We start from the raw sequence: 13663 nt of genomic DNA on the forward strand, positions 1-13663 counted from the left end.
CTCTGGCCCCAGATTGTAGCCTAATGTGTACCTTAATCAAGCCATGTAATAACAACATGCGCCGGAACATAATAGTGCAAAAGTAACATGACGAAACTCTTATATAGTGCTTTTCTACTCTCCCAGATTACTCAAAGTGCTCAATACAACATGCCACATTCATACACTTCCTCAAAATTGAGCGCTTCTTAACTACAGGCACACACATTCTCACTCTTGACATGCAGACTAGAGGAGCCAGGGATCGAACCACTAACCTTCCGATCAGTAGGTGACCTGCTGTACCTCCTGAGCTACAGCCACCCACTGGCAAAGATGAGTAAACCGTCACTAGGTAGTGGATAAAGTGTACACTCACAAACCTGTCAAACCTGCATTTGAAGCGTTGGCTACCATAGCAGTATAGTATTGCAACATGGCACTTGGGTCTTCTAACTAAAATAGGAAAATAGGAACATAAACAGTGCCATCATTGCCAGACCTGGCCAACATCTGGTTGACATACACTCTGTCATGACACCAGTTAGTCAGAAGTGCCAGCTTGATGCCAGATCTGGGCCAGACCTGTTTTCTATGAGCCTGGGCCACATAAACCAAACCACAATCGGGCCAGATGTGGCATGCCATCACATAGACAGTGCCATCTTTGCCAGGCCTGGCCCATATCTGGATGACATACCACTTACCACGCCAGAAGTCAGCCAGCAGTGCTGGCTTGATACCAGATCTAGGCCAGACCAGCTTGCTATGTGGGTAGGGGTTACATCTTCCTCAATAACCCTGTGCTTATATGGGGTCTACAAGACTACATATCTCCCATATTCGAGCCCCAACTGGTCATGGCAGACGGCTGCTGCTCTCTGAGCTCAGTTCTGCTGGACGTTTCTTCCTGTTAAAAGGGGAGTTTTTCCTTCCCACTGTTGCCAAGTGCTTGCTCACAGGGTGTTCTCTGATTGTTGGGGGGGGTTGTAATATTGTAGGGTGTTTCTATTTGTTTCCTATGCAACTAAAAATTAATTGAACTAAAATGAATTAAATATTTGCATTTCAAGTTCTTTTAACTGTGTTGTGTTTACGCGGGTTTAGTCACTTTATATTTCCTTTCTTAAACTCTGACATTTTAACAGCATTTGGCCACACTTGTGCTTTAAGCTTAATTGTAACATCATCATGGAAAGGCACTGCTAATGCAGGTGTAATGTTTGTTAAGCGCACCACCTTAAACGTTTGTGTGACTATACACACACCATACAAACAGAGAATGGGAATGCATACATCCATTGCAAAATTTTGAATACTAATGTTAAAAAGAATAATTTGGAAGATGCCAGTGCAGCTACCCATATTTTTTCATTTTGTTTTTATTGTTATTAATTCCTTTTTGTTCAGTCAGAACTACAAATATGAATGTTGTGAAATTGGGAAAAAAATCACTACATACACTAGAGTTCATATTTTGGAGCCAATGAATGTCACAAAACGCTAGTTAATGGTTTAGATACTTTAGTCAGTCTGAAAAAACATTTCATCTGTAACCCAGCATAGCTGTCGACATTCTCTTCAAGAAGAGCTGAAGGCATTAGCGAGCGCTATCATCATTACTACCTCATGATATTATGGACCACTGCATTAAGAGATTCTCATTAGGCCCTTGATAGCTGCAGCCATATTGCATCCTGTAAAATAAAATGTACATACACTAGAAGTTGATGTCTAAAGAGTGTGATGGAAATGTTCCTTACTGTAGTATGACTTGTAAACTAGCACTTCTTTAAAATTGATCAGCGCCAGTTAAAAGCTCATTAACAACTGATATGCATTCACAGCAAAAGCTGAGGTATACAATTAAGTAAAATGGATGATGGTTGGGTAGAAGAACCTTTACAGTCTGGGTAATTTCATTTCTCTAACTTTCAGTATCCTGGTCAGATCTCCCAATGCCCCTTACAAATGGATGCATGAATTAGACCTTTTTTGACTAAGTACTAATTTTTAGTTGGTGAATTTAATTAGATGAATTGCACCTTTAACTCTTGAAATCATAAAGAGAGATGGCATGGTGTAAGTCTATCACAAGTGTAAAGTTCTTTTTTTAATGTTGTCGGAAACACACAAAACCGTCTCTATGTGATAACATATCTAATTTGTCTTGATCTCACAATAAATGTGTTAAATGTGCTGTCATTATTACCATCTGGTCCCATTCTTCCCAATAAATCTTACACTGTTGAAAAGTCTGATTATTTCCACTTAAATAGTGCCATGTTTGTGAGGACAATTTGTGGGTTGAGCAGCAGAGTTGAGTATGTGAGTTGCTCTAATGAAAAAGTTGCCAAATCTTCTCTGTGGCTATGTTCAGTCTGTTCTGGATTGTCTGGGTAAAGAGCTGTCGGCCAAATCATCCTCCACACCTTGACTGTAAATCTGTAGAAGACTGCGGTTCCTAAATGTGGACAGGATGAGGAAACACAGTCTTCTTGGGACACCCACTCCACAGCCTATATCTGATATCAACTGTTATATGGAACTAGTGCTCGCTCCAAATAATGCTGCATCTTGGTTTTACAGAGCATCATCTTAAAGTTGCTCTATGCCACAGGCCCTATTCAGATCAGTCAAACTTGGCATGCTTGGAGCAGACACCAGCTGACCACTATCAGGCAGCAATCAGGCTCCTAATTGTCACCATCTTGGGTACCAGGAGTTCAAAACAAGAGTCAATAGGAGATAACTCATCTGAATTTCAGGATTGGGACCACACCTTCATACCCTTCCGGTTCTCTATATATTACGCCACCCTCCCTCCTCTTTTTCAGTTCATTCACTACTCATTAGTACATGCGGATCTACCCAGCCTGGGAGCCACCGCCACTGAAGCCTTCCTCTACCCACAGCCTCAATTCATGTTCAAGCCATCTGCCATTAACTACTAGAAATGCTGTCAAACCTAAAATGAGGATGTGGTCCCAGCTAGTGAATAGCAGAAGCTGTTTGACGTTGACAGAGAAGACCTGGCAAGTTGGCAACTCTGCTGCTCAACCCGCAAATTAATTTTCAAATCCAGCACCATGTAAGGGGAAATACACAGGCTTTCCAACAGTATAAGATTCATTGCATCGATTAGACAAGCATTGTTACAACAACAAAAGGATCGACCGAAAACAAATGTCCTCACTTTTTGTGCTAAGATTAGTCACAGTAAACACCCAGGCTCACAGTTATTCATAAAATCACAACTGCAAATAGTGATTGAGAATTTACGAACAATGTTTTGAACTTTACCGAAGAGATCAACAGTTCACACGTCATGACCCATCCTTTCTATGTGTTGGAAATAATTAATAATTATGTTGAAAAATGAACATTGTCTCAGGTGCACGTATTGATCCTGCTGCTGCAGGAAACCATACAAAGCTGCAGGAGTAAATAAAACATGTAAAAGCAACAACTTCAGCTCCTGCTAAAGTTTGTCAAACCCAGATTCGTGGCAGGAACCTCACAGTGACTGGTCTGTGTGTGCACGTTCTGAAAGCAGGTAGCAGGGCAGGCACAAATCACAGGCACACAATCAACATATACAAAAATGTATCTGTTGTTTTGCTTATATTAAACACTGTGGTTGTGCTTTATTTCAAATAGACATTCATCATTGCGACTGACATGACTGATGATCATGTGCTTGTTTTGGTGTTCCCTCAACCCGCCCTATGAATAGCAAGTATGCTACATTATAATGATGCATTTGTACATTCAGAAATAGCTATCTTGTCACTTCTGAAAAGTTTCTATACAGTACTGATACAGTGGTAATAGTAGAAGTTTGAATGAGGTCTGACAGTGACATTAGCTCAGGGCTACAGCAGCCAAATCCCTGAAAGGTTAAACATTGCAAGAAAAGAAAAAGAGCAAAATTACCCTAGGGCTAACTTTGCCTCAGGGCAGTCATGCTAATATTGAGGTGTCATGTGCCACGTTCTGTAGACTTGAAGTTAACAGAGAACAAAAGTGTGACAATCTGCGTCCATCAGACTCAAACTAGTGCAAACTTTCAGTCCCACTGCAGGGTGTAGTGTGTCCTATAATGCACGTTTAACCCCTTTTTCTTCTACTAAGGAAGCTCACATTGTTTGACCGCGGTTGAAAAAGGTTCTAAAATGTGAATAAGAGAGAGCTGAAAAATCAGCTTAAATCTTATTATAAAATGCACACAAGTGCACACTGGACTTGGCTTTGTCAGCACTGTACCCATCCCTAATGCCACTGGGGTAACTTCAAGACAATCAGCTGTGATTATGAAGGATGGTTGGTATGACCCTGAAAATGTTTTATACTTAGTCTGTTTTGAATACAAATATTCTGAAAACTCTCCACAGCAACCTGCAAATGGACAGACAGATAAGTGCAGACTCACGCTTGTGGTTGTTCTTGCGTTGGAAGGGTAGCGTGTGTCGCTCTGAGTCTTCTTCACCCTCCTCATCTGCCAGGTGTGTGTGAGTGTAGTGGTAACTCAGCCCTGGGCGGTTCTTATAGCGCTTCCCGCAGACTGGAACACACACGCAGTGTATAATATTAGATTTATCTACGTTTGCAAGAAGAAACGAGAAAGGAGAAACTTAAATGAATCCATAGAAAATGTGACGCTCACTGTCACAGACATAAGGCTTGTCTCTGTCTTCAATGGCAGGCAGCTCTTGTCTCTTTCTCATGCCCCCAACACCATAGGCCTGCAGAGAACACACACACACACACACACACAGACAGACACACACACACTTGTAAAAATACATGTAATATAATCATAAAAGTTTGAACTTCCACGCTTATTATGTACTAAGTTTTGTACACTCATACACAATAAAGACAGCATAGCAGCACACTCCTCACTCACTGTTTCACAATACACACACACACACACACGTTTGCATTCTAATCATCTGCTCTCAGTGTAAAGCTCCACTTCCAGCAGGAGGGGGCTGATGACACCTAGCAGGGGAGCAACAGTTCCAATTAGCAACCCTGGTGTATGTGTAAGCGTGTGTGTGTGTGTGTGTGTGTGTGTGTGTGTGTGTGTGTGTGTGTGTGTGTGTGTGTGTGTGTGTGTGAGAGAGAGAGAGAGAGAGAGTTTGTGTGTGGTGACTTTCAGAATGCATTACTAACACTTGATTATCTTCCCATAGGATCCCCAAAAAGAGTGTGGGGGGAAAAAGACCTGTCTGATCTAATCAAAGATGTTATAAAAGAGGTCTTCCCAGCATGATTTTAATCACTGTATCTGTTTGCATTTATTTGCAATAACTTCTAGTTTTGTGTAATGACACTTCACTTCAAAGTCTGGTACACAGAGAAAGCACGAAAAGATTTCTAACTTATATTTTACATTTATGTGAAGTTTCCAGTAATCATTCCTTATACACTGTCACGTCTCCAGCACTGCGTGCCTTTATGTCTTACAGACAGGACACAGATTCAGAGCTGATAACTCTGAGCTCAGACTAAGTCATTTGTTTTTTCCTGATTCTGCTCTTCCACATTAACAAGTAAGTAATTTCTGTGGAAAAGTCTGAAATGTCCCTGTTTCCTTACTCGTGCTTTGGTACGGTTCTTGCGCTTCGGAACATCTTCATCCATGTCATCCGCCTCCAGCTCATGAGGGAAATCCCCAACAAGCAGCTTCTGTTGGTGAGATATAGAAACAGAAAGGGAGAGATGGACTGTCATACAGGTTAGTTTCCTTTCCTTTTATCGCTTAAGTCATTTATTTTTCCTTTTACCCTGCATGAGCCCGTATGTTTAAATTAAATTGCGCACTTTCCTGCTGTTTTTAACTTGTTCGGATGATCCCAGCATGAAAGCACTATTAACACTGAACATAACCAATACTTTCACTGTTTTGCTGCAATAAAATATGACAACATTTGAATCACAATTTTCTCAATTAAACAGGTAGATCATGAAAATCTAATAAAACTGGGCAAATCATGGGATGAGGGGGGCATAACAGAATGAGTAAAGGCAGGCAGAAGTGTCAGACATACTCTTCCTTTTGGGTCAGCCAACAAAAACATACTTCCACTTCCTATATTAAAACTTGATAGCTTGTTTTACCGAACTCCATTGTGTCCTAAATCCCACAAAAAGCTTCACTTGAGTATGCATTACAGCCTATTCATTAGAAACTTCACAGGCTGTGCAGAGTCCGTTGTGATGAATAAACTGAAGACTATGCGTAAAATCAGTGGAGTGCCCCTCTTGGATGAGAGGCTTTTAGCGTTCTATTAGCAAGAGCTTTAGTAGGACTAAACATCTATTTTAACAAAGACACCAGCTTTGTTTAAATATATTCATGTGTGGAATATCACAGACACTGAGCTCAAATATTGTAGTAAGAAAAGTGTAAAAAGCTGACAGTTGAGTGTTTGATGGGACACACGGTATAACGCCTGCCTGCTGAAGAGCAGGAGTTGGGGGAAGCCCCGGATTAGAGGCCCTAAACACGACTCCAGCTCTCAAAGGGCCACTGTGAGCGCTATTCACTCAACTGCTGATTGATTAGCTGTCCGTGAGAGTTCAACAGCGGAAGCCTCGAGCTGGTGAAATACTCCAGACAGATGAGCATTAAGTTTTTGCACATAAGTTATGTTTCCTTTTAATGTAAAGAAGATAAAAAGAAAACTATTTTCAAAGTCTGTGAAACAACTGAGCGGGATCCCCGTAAAACAACAAGCCACAAGTGCAGTGATGGGAAACACGCACACGCTGTCAGGAGCCGCAGGAGCCCATGTCACCGCCAAAACGCACACTCCAAGAGAGAGAGAGAGACGTGCACACACAAAAAGGCATAGACAGACAAAGAAACGCAAACACAGATGGATAAAAAAAGACAGACAGCCTGACATGAGAAGAAAACAACAAGACGTGGAGAGCAACAAAGAACTACAGAGAGAGAAACGACTGAGGAAAGAGGAAGCAGCGTCTCACCTGACACTCGCTCATGGGCTCTTCTTCCTTGGTTTCTACCTTCTTGTCCAGGGTTTCCCCAGCAAGCAGCGACTCCAGCACGGGACCGTCTGGGATCCCCCCCTCCTTCTTTAAAGATGCCTCGTAGTCTGTGGAACGAGACGATTACAATCAGAAAGCAGCAGAGAGCACGACTTCACGCTGGCGTGCACAGTCGAGCTGACAGAGCCCCGAGGACACGACATTTGGCTTGTTCATAAAACTGCAGTGACTTTTAGCATCTCTACGGCACAGAGGCTGAAATGATCATGGCCATTTTAGCGTCATATGATTGTATAACACTTGTGGAAAATTGCTGTTTTTAAATTTTCTCAAAGCATTAACCAATTGCTGTAAAATGTTGGTAAAATAAGAAAATAAGAAAAGTTACTTAAGCATGAGGTTAAAGTTTTCTACAAATATGATCACTCCACTGAAATTAGTTATACAATAACATCCATAAAGTTTTCAAAGAAAAGAGATATTCTGTGTGACTTTGAATTTATAAGCAATGTCTACCACACCTAACATAGTTGAGATATTCTGCAGTTTCTTTCAAGTGTTTCTGTTCATCCCATTTCCTACTCACCTATCTTGAACTCGATCGGTACAAGCCGCGGGTCCTCCAAGATGTTTAGCCGTCTCTTCTTGCGCCAGCAGCGAGCGGGGTATGTGTACAACTGGCCCGGAGCGTGACCTGAAATACAGAGGAACACACATACTGGCATGATTGATACATTAATTAGTACATGAAGGAAAGTAGGTTATTAAATAATCATAATTCTGGCATGTCAAAGTCTGATGTGCTGGAATAAATTACCAAGTAACTAATTTTGGTGTTTTACATCATTAACTAGACAGCCCACATCCAGAGACTGTGAGCGACTCTAGACACAGCGGTGCTAAACGCTAACACATTTTATATTTTACAACATTTCGCAGTTATTTATTCAGGTTTGTTATTTTAGTTTATCTCGAGAGCTCGTGTGCAGAGCAGTGCCCCGACACAGATGGTGTTACAGAAAAGGTAGCATTGCATAAGAACTAAACATTTATTCTTATTCTTCTGCTTTAAATAGAAGTGAAATAGGCATTACACCCTTTAAGTAAAAGTCTTCATCCTTAAATAACAGTGTAAAAGTTTTACTTAAAGTATTAATTATGCAGTATTCTGTGTATATAATATTTATATTACAGCTAATTACTTATATACTGCTGTGTCACTTTATCTATAATACATTTATTGGAAGATTTATTTTTATATTCGGCAAAATAAGACCTAAAATAAATTGTACGAGTTGCAACTTGCAAATACATAGTGAAGTAGAAGGAGAAAACAGTATAATAAATAAATAAAGAGCAAATACATTATATAACATAACTGTACTTCAGTACATTCATCACTGGTACTATCATTACTGGGTGTTGTGAGCCTTTAGCCCAAATGGCCTTGTTGAGGAAACTCTAGAGGGACCACTGGCCATTGGTGTTACCTACTGTTACCATCTTGTGACCACCAGTGACCCCTGTGAATGTACCCCTGCATTTATGTGTCAACCTGATCTCGTAGTAATTCATCCGAAAGTTGGTGTTCTTAGGAAACTGCTCTGAAACTGTTTTGAAGAGGGCTAGAGCAGCTCATCTCATGAGGTGGAGTAGGTCATCTAGTAATCCAAAGGTTAATGGTTCAATCCCTGGCTGCTCCAGTATAGTATACAGACAGATACTGAACCAAAGTTGCTTTCTGATGCATTCACCGGAGTGTGAATGTGAGACAGAAAGCACTTAGGCAAAAAAAACATTTTAAAAAAAAGTGCTTCTGTGACTGGGTGTGAATGGGTGCTTATAAAAAACGATAAATTTACATGTGATATAACAAAAATATAATACTACAAAAGACCCTCAGCTAACTAACCTGGCCATGTCTTCAGAGCGGACAGGATAAAATCAGGAGAGGCCATAACTAGTGAAAGTGATGTACTTAGAGTGGAAACTTGCAAATGGTCAAATTAAAGCTGAAAATAAAAAAATCTCCTGTTTTCTTTTATGACCCAAGTTGTGCTTTCAGTAGTTAGATTACTTTTGACTGTTTTGTGTGTTTTTAAAGATGACATGAAACACTAATTTACACCATGGAGCCCTGCTCTCAAAAACCGGCATGGATGTAACTCTGTCTGTGAAGCTGGATTTAAGAAATAGGTGCTTAAAGTTTTAAAAACATGTTTAGCGCCATCTTCTGTCAGTACGGAACGTGACGTCATGTGGTTGGTTGATGATAATAAACTTATATTAGCTTATGTTAGCCAGCTCAGTGTTTCCCAACCACTGTGCGCATAGGAGTGCCGTGAGAAATGATCAGGTGTCCCGTGGAAGAATATCTGGTTTCACCTGATTGGTACGCTAAGCGACCAGCGTAACGGGCAAAACAATTACTACATTCTCTTCCACTAGAGGGCAGTACAACTTCTTGCTCCAATTAAACGGGTTGCCAACTGCCAATTAAACAGAAGAAGCTGAAGAAGAAATTACATTGTCATGCGACAATGCAGGGTGTAACAGCAATAGATAAATATTTGAAAAGCAAAAGTAGTCAATCTGACCTGGGTCCTGGAGAAAAGTCCAACCCAGACGAAGGTCCTAGCATGAGTAGTAGTCAGAAGAAAGCAAAAATGGTATATTGGGAACAAACTATAGCCGCTATAGCTGGTGCATGTTTTTTGTCAATATGTTTTTTGTGAAATTTTTTGTTTGGTGGAGTGCTGTGTGCTATGTGCCATGGCTCCAAAAGGTTGGGAAACACTGCTTTAATGTAAGGCTATTAACCACAACCAACCAACCACATGATGTCAGAAGATGGTGCTAAACATTTTTTTAAAACCTTAAGCACTTGTTTTTTTAAATCCAGCTTCACGGAGTTATATCTACAGTATATCAGTTTTGAGGAGGGCTCAGTGGTGTAAATTAGCCTTTATATGTTTAGTGTTTCATGTCGTCTTTAACTACTTGAACTACCACTAAACTACAAAAATGTAGCTTATTTAACTGTCATTCACCACTCTACAGCCCTGATGCCAGCTAATGTGGCCACAAATGTTGGTATGGGTATGTGACACTACAGGAAAAATCATATTGTGTCCTCTGTGCACCATTGGATGCTATAATAGTAGTTATTGGATCTCAGTGTGATGAAACCACTCCAAAGAAAAGTGTGATGGTGCTGTGTTGGGTTAATGTGCGTGTGTAAAATATCCAATGAACAATGAAGTTTTGTTTGGTGGTTTTAGAAAATGTGGCAATTTTGTTCAAAGTTATTTGGCCAGTAACAAAAAGTAGTGAAATTAAACAAAGAAAAACAACTTTAAATCTACAAACACGAAATAAAAATTAAAAATTCTTTTAAAAATTCAATAAGTGAGTTCAATTCTAATTTGGGTTACAATGAAAATAAAGTTTTATCTGAAAGTGACTCACACAGAAAGCAAAAAATAAATAAATAAATTGTACAAACCAAAATGGTTAATGCATCAGGCATTACACAAAACTACACGCACATAAGTGTGTTGTCTCTGGAATAGCTGGTGCCAGCGGCGTAACTTCGCCTACAGGGCTGTCTGATTCAGTGCCAAAATACACTGATGTTACAGAGAAGGAAAAAGCAATGAGGAAACACCCTTTGGGGGAAAAAAGTTGAGGTGTGAGAGGTAGGAGGCATGAAAAGGAAAGACAGAAACAAGCAGAGCAGAGGATGGAAGGAAGGAAGAAGCGTGATGAGCGACTGGAGAGAACAGTTCGTGTAGCACAACAGCTGGCATACACACACACCAACATAGGAGAAGAAGAGGAAGAACACTCTGATGGGTAAAAACACTAAAAAACACACACACATACACAAACCTGGTCCACGGTGGTTCTTCTCCATCCAGATGTAGCAGTTGCTCTGGGCCACCCCGGTCTGGGAGTCCAGGAAAGGGAGCCGCATGGAGCGCTCTGCACACAGACGGGCATTGTAGCTGCGACAGTGTTCGATGGCCTCCTTATAAAACTCCTCTCCAAGACTGAGTCAGAGCAAAGGGGAAGAACAAGGATGGAGGTTATAGGGAGGGGTTAAAGGTGAAGGACAAGAGGAGGTCCAGTGTGGCGTGTGAGTCAAAAGAGGAAGGCTTTAAGTAGAACAAGGAGCAACGTGAAGCTTGCACACACCCAAACCATCAAAAGGGGCAATGGGTGAACAGTCATGGACAGCTACAGTCTTTGTGTGTGTGTGTGTGTGTGTGTGCGTGTGTGTGTGTGTGTGTGTGTGTGTGTGTGTGTGTGTGTGTGTGTGTGTGTGTGTGTGTGTAGGTAGGAGTGGAGATGCACAGTCCTAATAACCTGGGTCACAGCAGACAAGCTGGCGACCACTCACTGTTAACACCACACACCCATACACACAGACACACACACACACACACATCCTGTACAGTAAGAGAGTATATAACACTTTATTCTCACTGCAAGAACAATGTATGCACAGTATTTTCCCACCTGTACAAGTGTGAGTTTGATTAACATGCAGTGGGATATTCTTCCCTTTGTCCCTCCCTCCACTCAACCTCACCACCCCACCCCTCTCCCACACCCCTTCGTACCTGTTCTTGATGACTGCACCTCCAGATTGCCTGCAGGGAGAAGAAGAAGAAGAAGAAGAAGAAGAAGGAGAAAAAAGTGAGTAGATGTGCGGTGAGTCATTCCTCCACCCCACCCTAATTTGCCCCCCCGTTCGTTTGGCTTCTCATTCTTTCACAACTCGTTTCCCTCGCTCTGTCTCTCTCGCTCTCTCACTTGTTTCCAAGACTGTTTTTCTTTTCTATCTTTTTTTTACTTGCGTGTTTAACTTTCCCACTCCCCCTGTTCTCCTGCTGTTCTTTTTTTTCTCCTCCCTTTGTGTTTTACGTTTTCATCTTTCTTTGCACTTCTCTCTCTCCTCTTTTTGTCTCTCTCTTGTTAATCACTCCTCTCTAGCGTCTTCCTGCTGAGCACAGACATCAAGGTCACTCTACTATACAGACGATAGATACACGACACACAAAACTGCGCGAGCGCGCGCACACGCGTGCACTCATCGAGGGCCAACAGCGAGCTCACAAAGACAGTGCAAGGTAGTGGCTGGTAGCGATTTCTTGACTTTTTCTTTTTTCTTGTTTCTGTCCAACCACTGAAGGGGCGTGGCCGATTAACTGAACGATTAGATGTAGATTTGTGTGTTATTCGGTTGTATCTCCACAATGCAGTTTTCCTCCATCGATTTAGCATTGCCTTCTTTTACCACTGCCAGACTCATAAAGGCTTTTTAAAAAGAAAAATCATCAGAATGCATGGAGCAGAGCCAGAAATACTCTTTTTTTTTAATTCCACATGTAATTCTGTCTTGTCACAACCTGGCACCCACATTTTCCACAATGCAATTTGACCTTCGGCAGCTCACTTCAGACATTGTTATGCTAGTAATGGCTAATGCAGCCTTGAGGGTCTAGCCTGAAGTGGAGAGGAGGACCAGACCACAAGGAATAGTAAGTTCATTTCAACACCCACAACGTTTTTTTTTTCACTTTCAGGTTTCTTTTAGTCTGCAGCCCCACCTGATGCTGACTCAAAGGAGTTGAGGGACTTGAGTCCCTTTGGAGATGCATAAGACTTTAAACGCCACACACACACATATTCCGCAAACACCTGTCAACAGACTTTGGTGTGTAAAGCTGATGAAGCTTCACTTTAAACAGGCAACAGGCACCTTTCAACAATTCACTAAATTAAACAATGTCCTTCAGAAGAACTCACACAGACGTTTATGGAAATTTTGCAGCGTGGCATAAAAGGTCCACTTTTATCCTCTTTTATTCCCCTTACTTTTAAGAGGTTGAAGAACCCCTCTCATCACTGGTTATAACAGTAAACACAAGGTGAAGCTCAGGGAACAATGATGGCCATGAAAAATATTATGTCAACTATGTTTTAGATGTGGAAAAATTGTGTTAAAGTTTGATATTTTGATAATCATCCATCCAGCTCAGCCTGCCCTATATTTGGACTTTGTTTGACATTTATCACAGCAGCCACATTATTTGAGGCTGGGACCTAAATAGAGCAGAAGCATTAGCTAATGGCATTAGCATCACCTATATTTACCTCCTGTTTATGTCAAAATCAATGCTTTAATAAAGGAGTATGTCTCATTACCTCCCCCTCTCATCCCACAGAAAATACTGTGGTCACTAGGGTGTGTCTGATAGCCCTGCGTTGGTGTTGTTCCTGGATCATCATAATTGATCTTGGTCCAGGGTCACGTAGGCGTACCACAACTTTAACTGCATGGAAGGTTGTGGTATGGATAGACGTGTAGGTAAAAGGAGTTTCCGGTTAAAAATCTAAATCAAGGTTTAGGGTTAGGATGTGGTTAGGGTTACAGGGGCTATGGACAGGGAATTGGGAGTTTTTGTTTGGTTTATCTTCAAATAAAACTAAGGTGCACAGTTCTAGATCACAACCCACCTGGGTTTCTAGTCCTTTAGCACCATTTACTAAAAACAACCTCATGTACACACAGTATATATCTCCCCATTTCCAACTTCTTCTGGTTCGCTTGTTCCTGGCCCTCCACTACTAAACAACAATACTACAAACATGTGTT

At 41.2% G+C, this 13663-nt stretch overlaps 1 protein-coding gene across 4 annotated transcripts in view; it reads right to left on the minus strand.

The window, feature by feature from the left end:
• dpf1 (D4, zinc and double PHD fingers family 1) overlaps positions 1 to 13663 on the minus strand; it is a 51744-nt gene that overhangs the window by 23833 nt on the left and 14248 nt on the right. For all 4 annotated transcript variants that reach the window (XR_005694795.1, XM_040024126.1, XM_040024117.1 and 1 more), the window contains exons 2-8: positions 11625 to 11654; positions 10891 to 11051; positions 7586 to 7693; positions 6979 to 7106; positions 5584 to 5673; positions 4646 to 4724; positions 4412 to 4543 (exon numbers count right to left, since the gene is read on the minus strand). Coding sequence is in view for 3 of the 4 variants with exons in the window: in XM_040024126.1 (XP_039880060.1) it covers positions 4412 to 4543; positions 4646 to 4724; positions 5584 to 5673; positions 6979 to 7106; positions 7586 to 7693; positions 10891 to 11051; positions 11625 to 11654 (728 nt within the window). In the remaining variant the exon portion in view is untranslated. The remainder of the gene's footprint in view (positions 1 to 4411; positions 4544 to 4645; positions 4725 to 5583; positions 5674 to 6978; positions 7107 to 7585; positions 7694 to 10890; positions 11052 to 11624; positions 11655 to 13663) is intronic.

This window comes from Simochromis diagramma, unplaced genomic scaffold, assembly GCF_900408965.1.
Source record: "Simochromis diagramma unplaced genomic scaffold, fSimDia1.1 OVJJ01000348.1, whole genome shotgun sequence".
NCBI classification, from domain to species: domain Eukaryota; kingdom Metazoa; phylum Chordata; class Actinopteri; order Cichliformes; family Cichlidae; genus Simochromis; species Simochromis diagramma.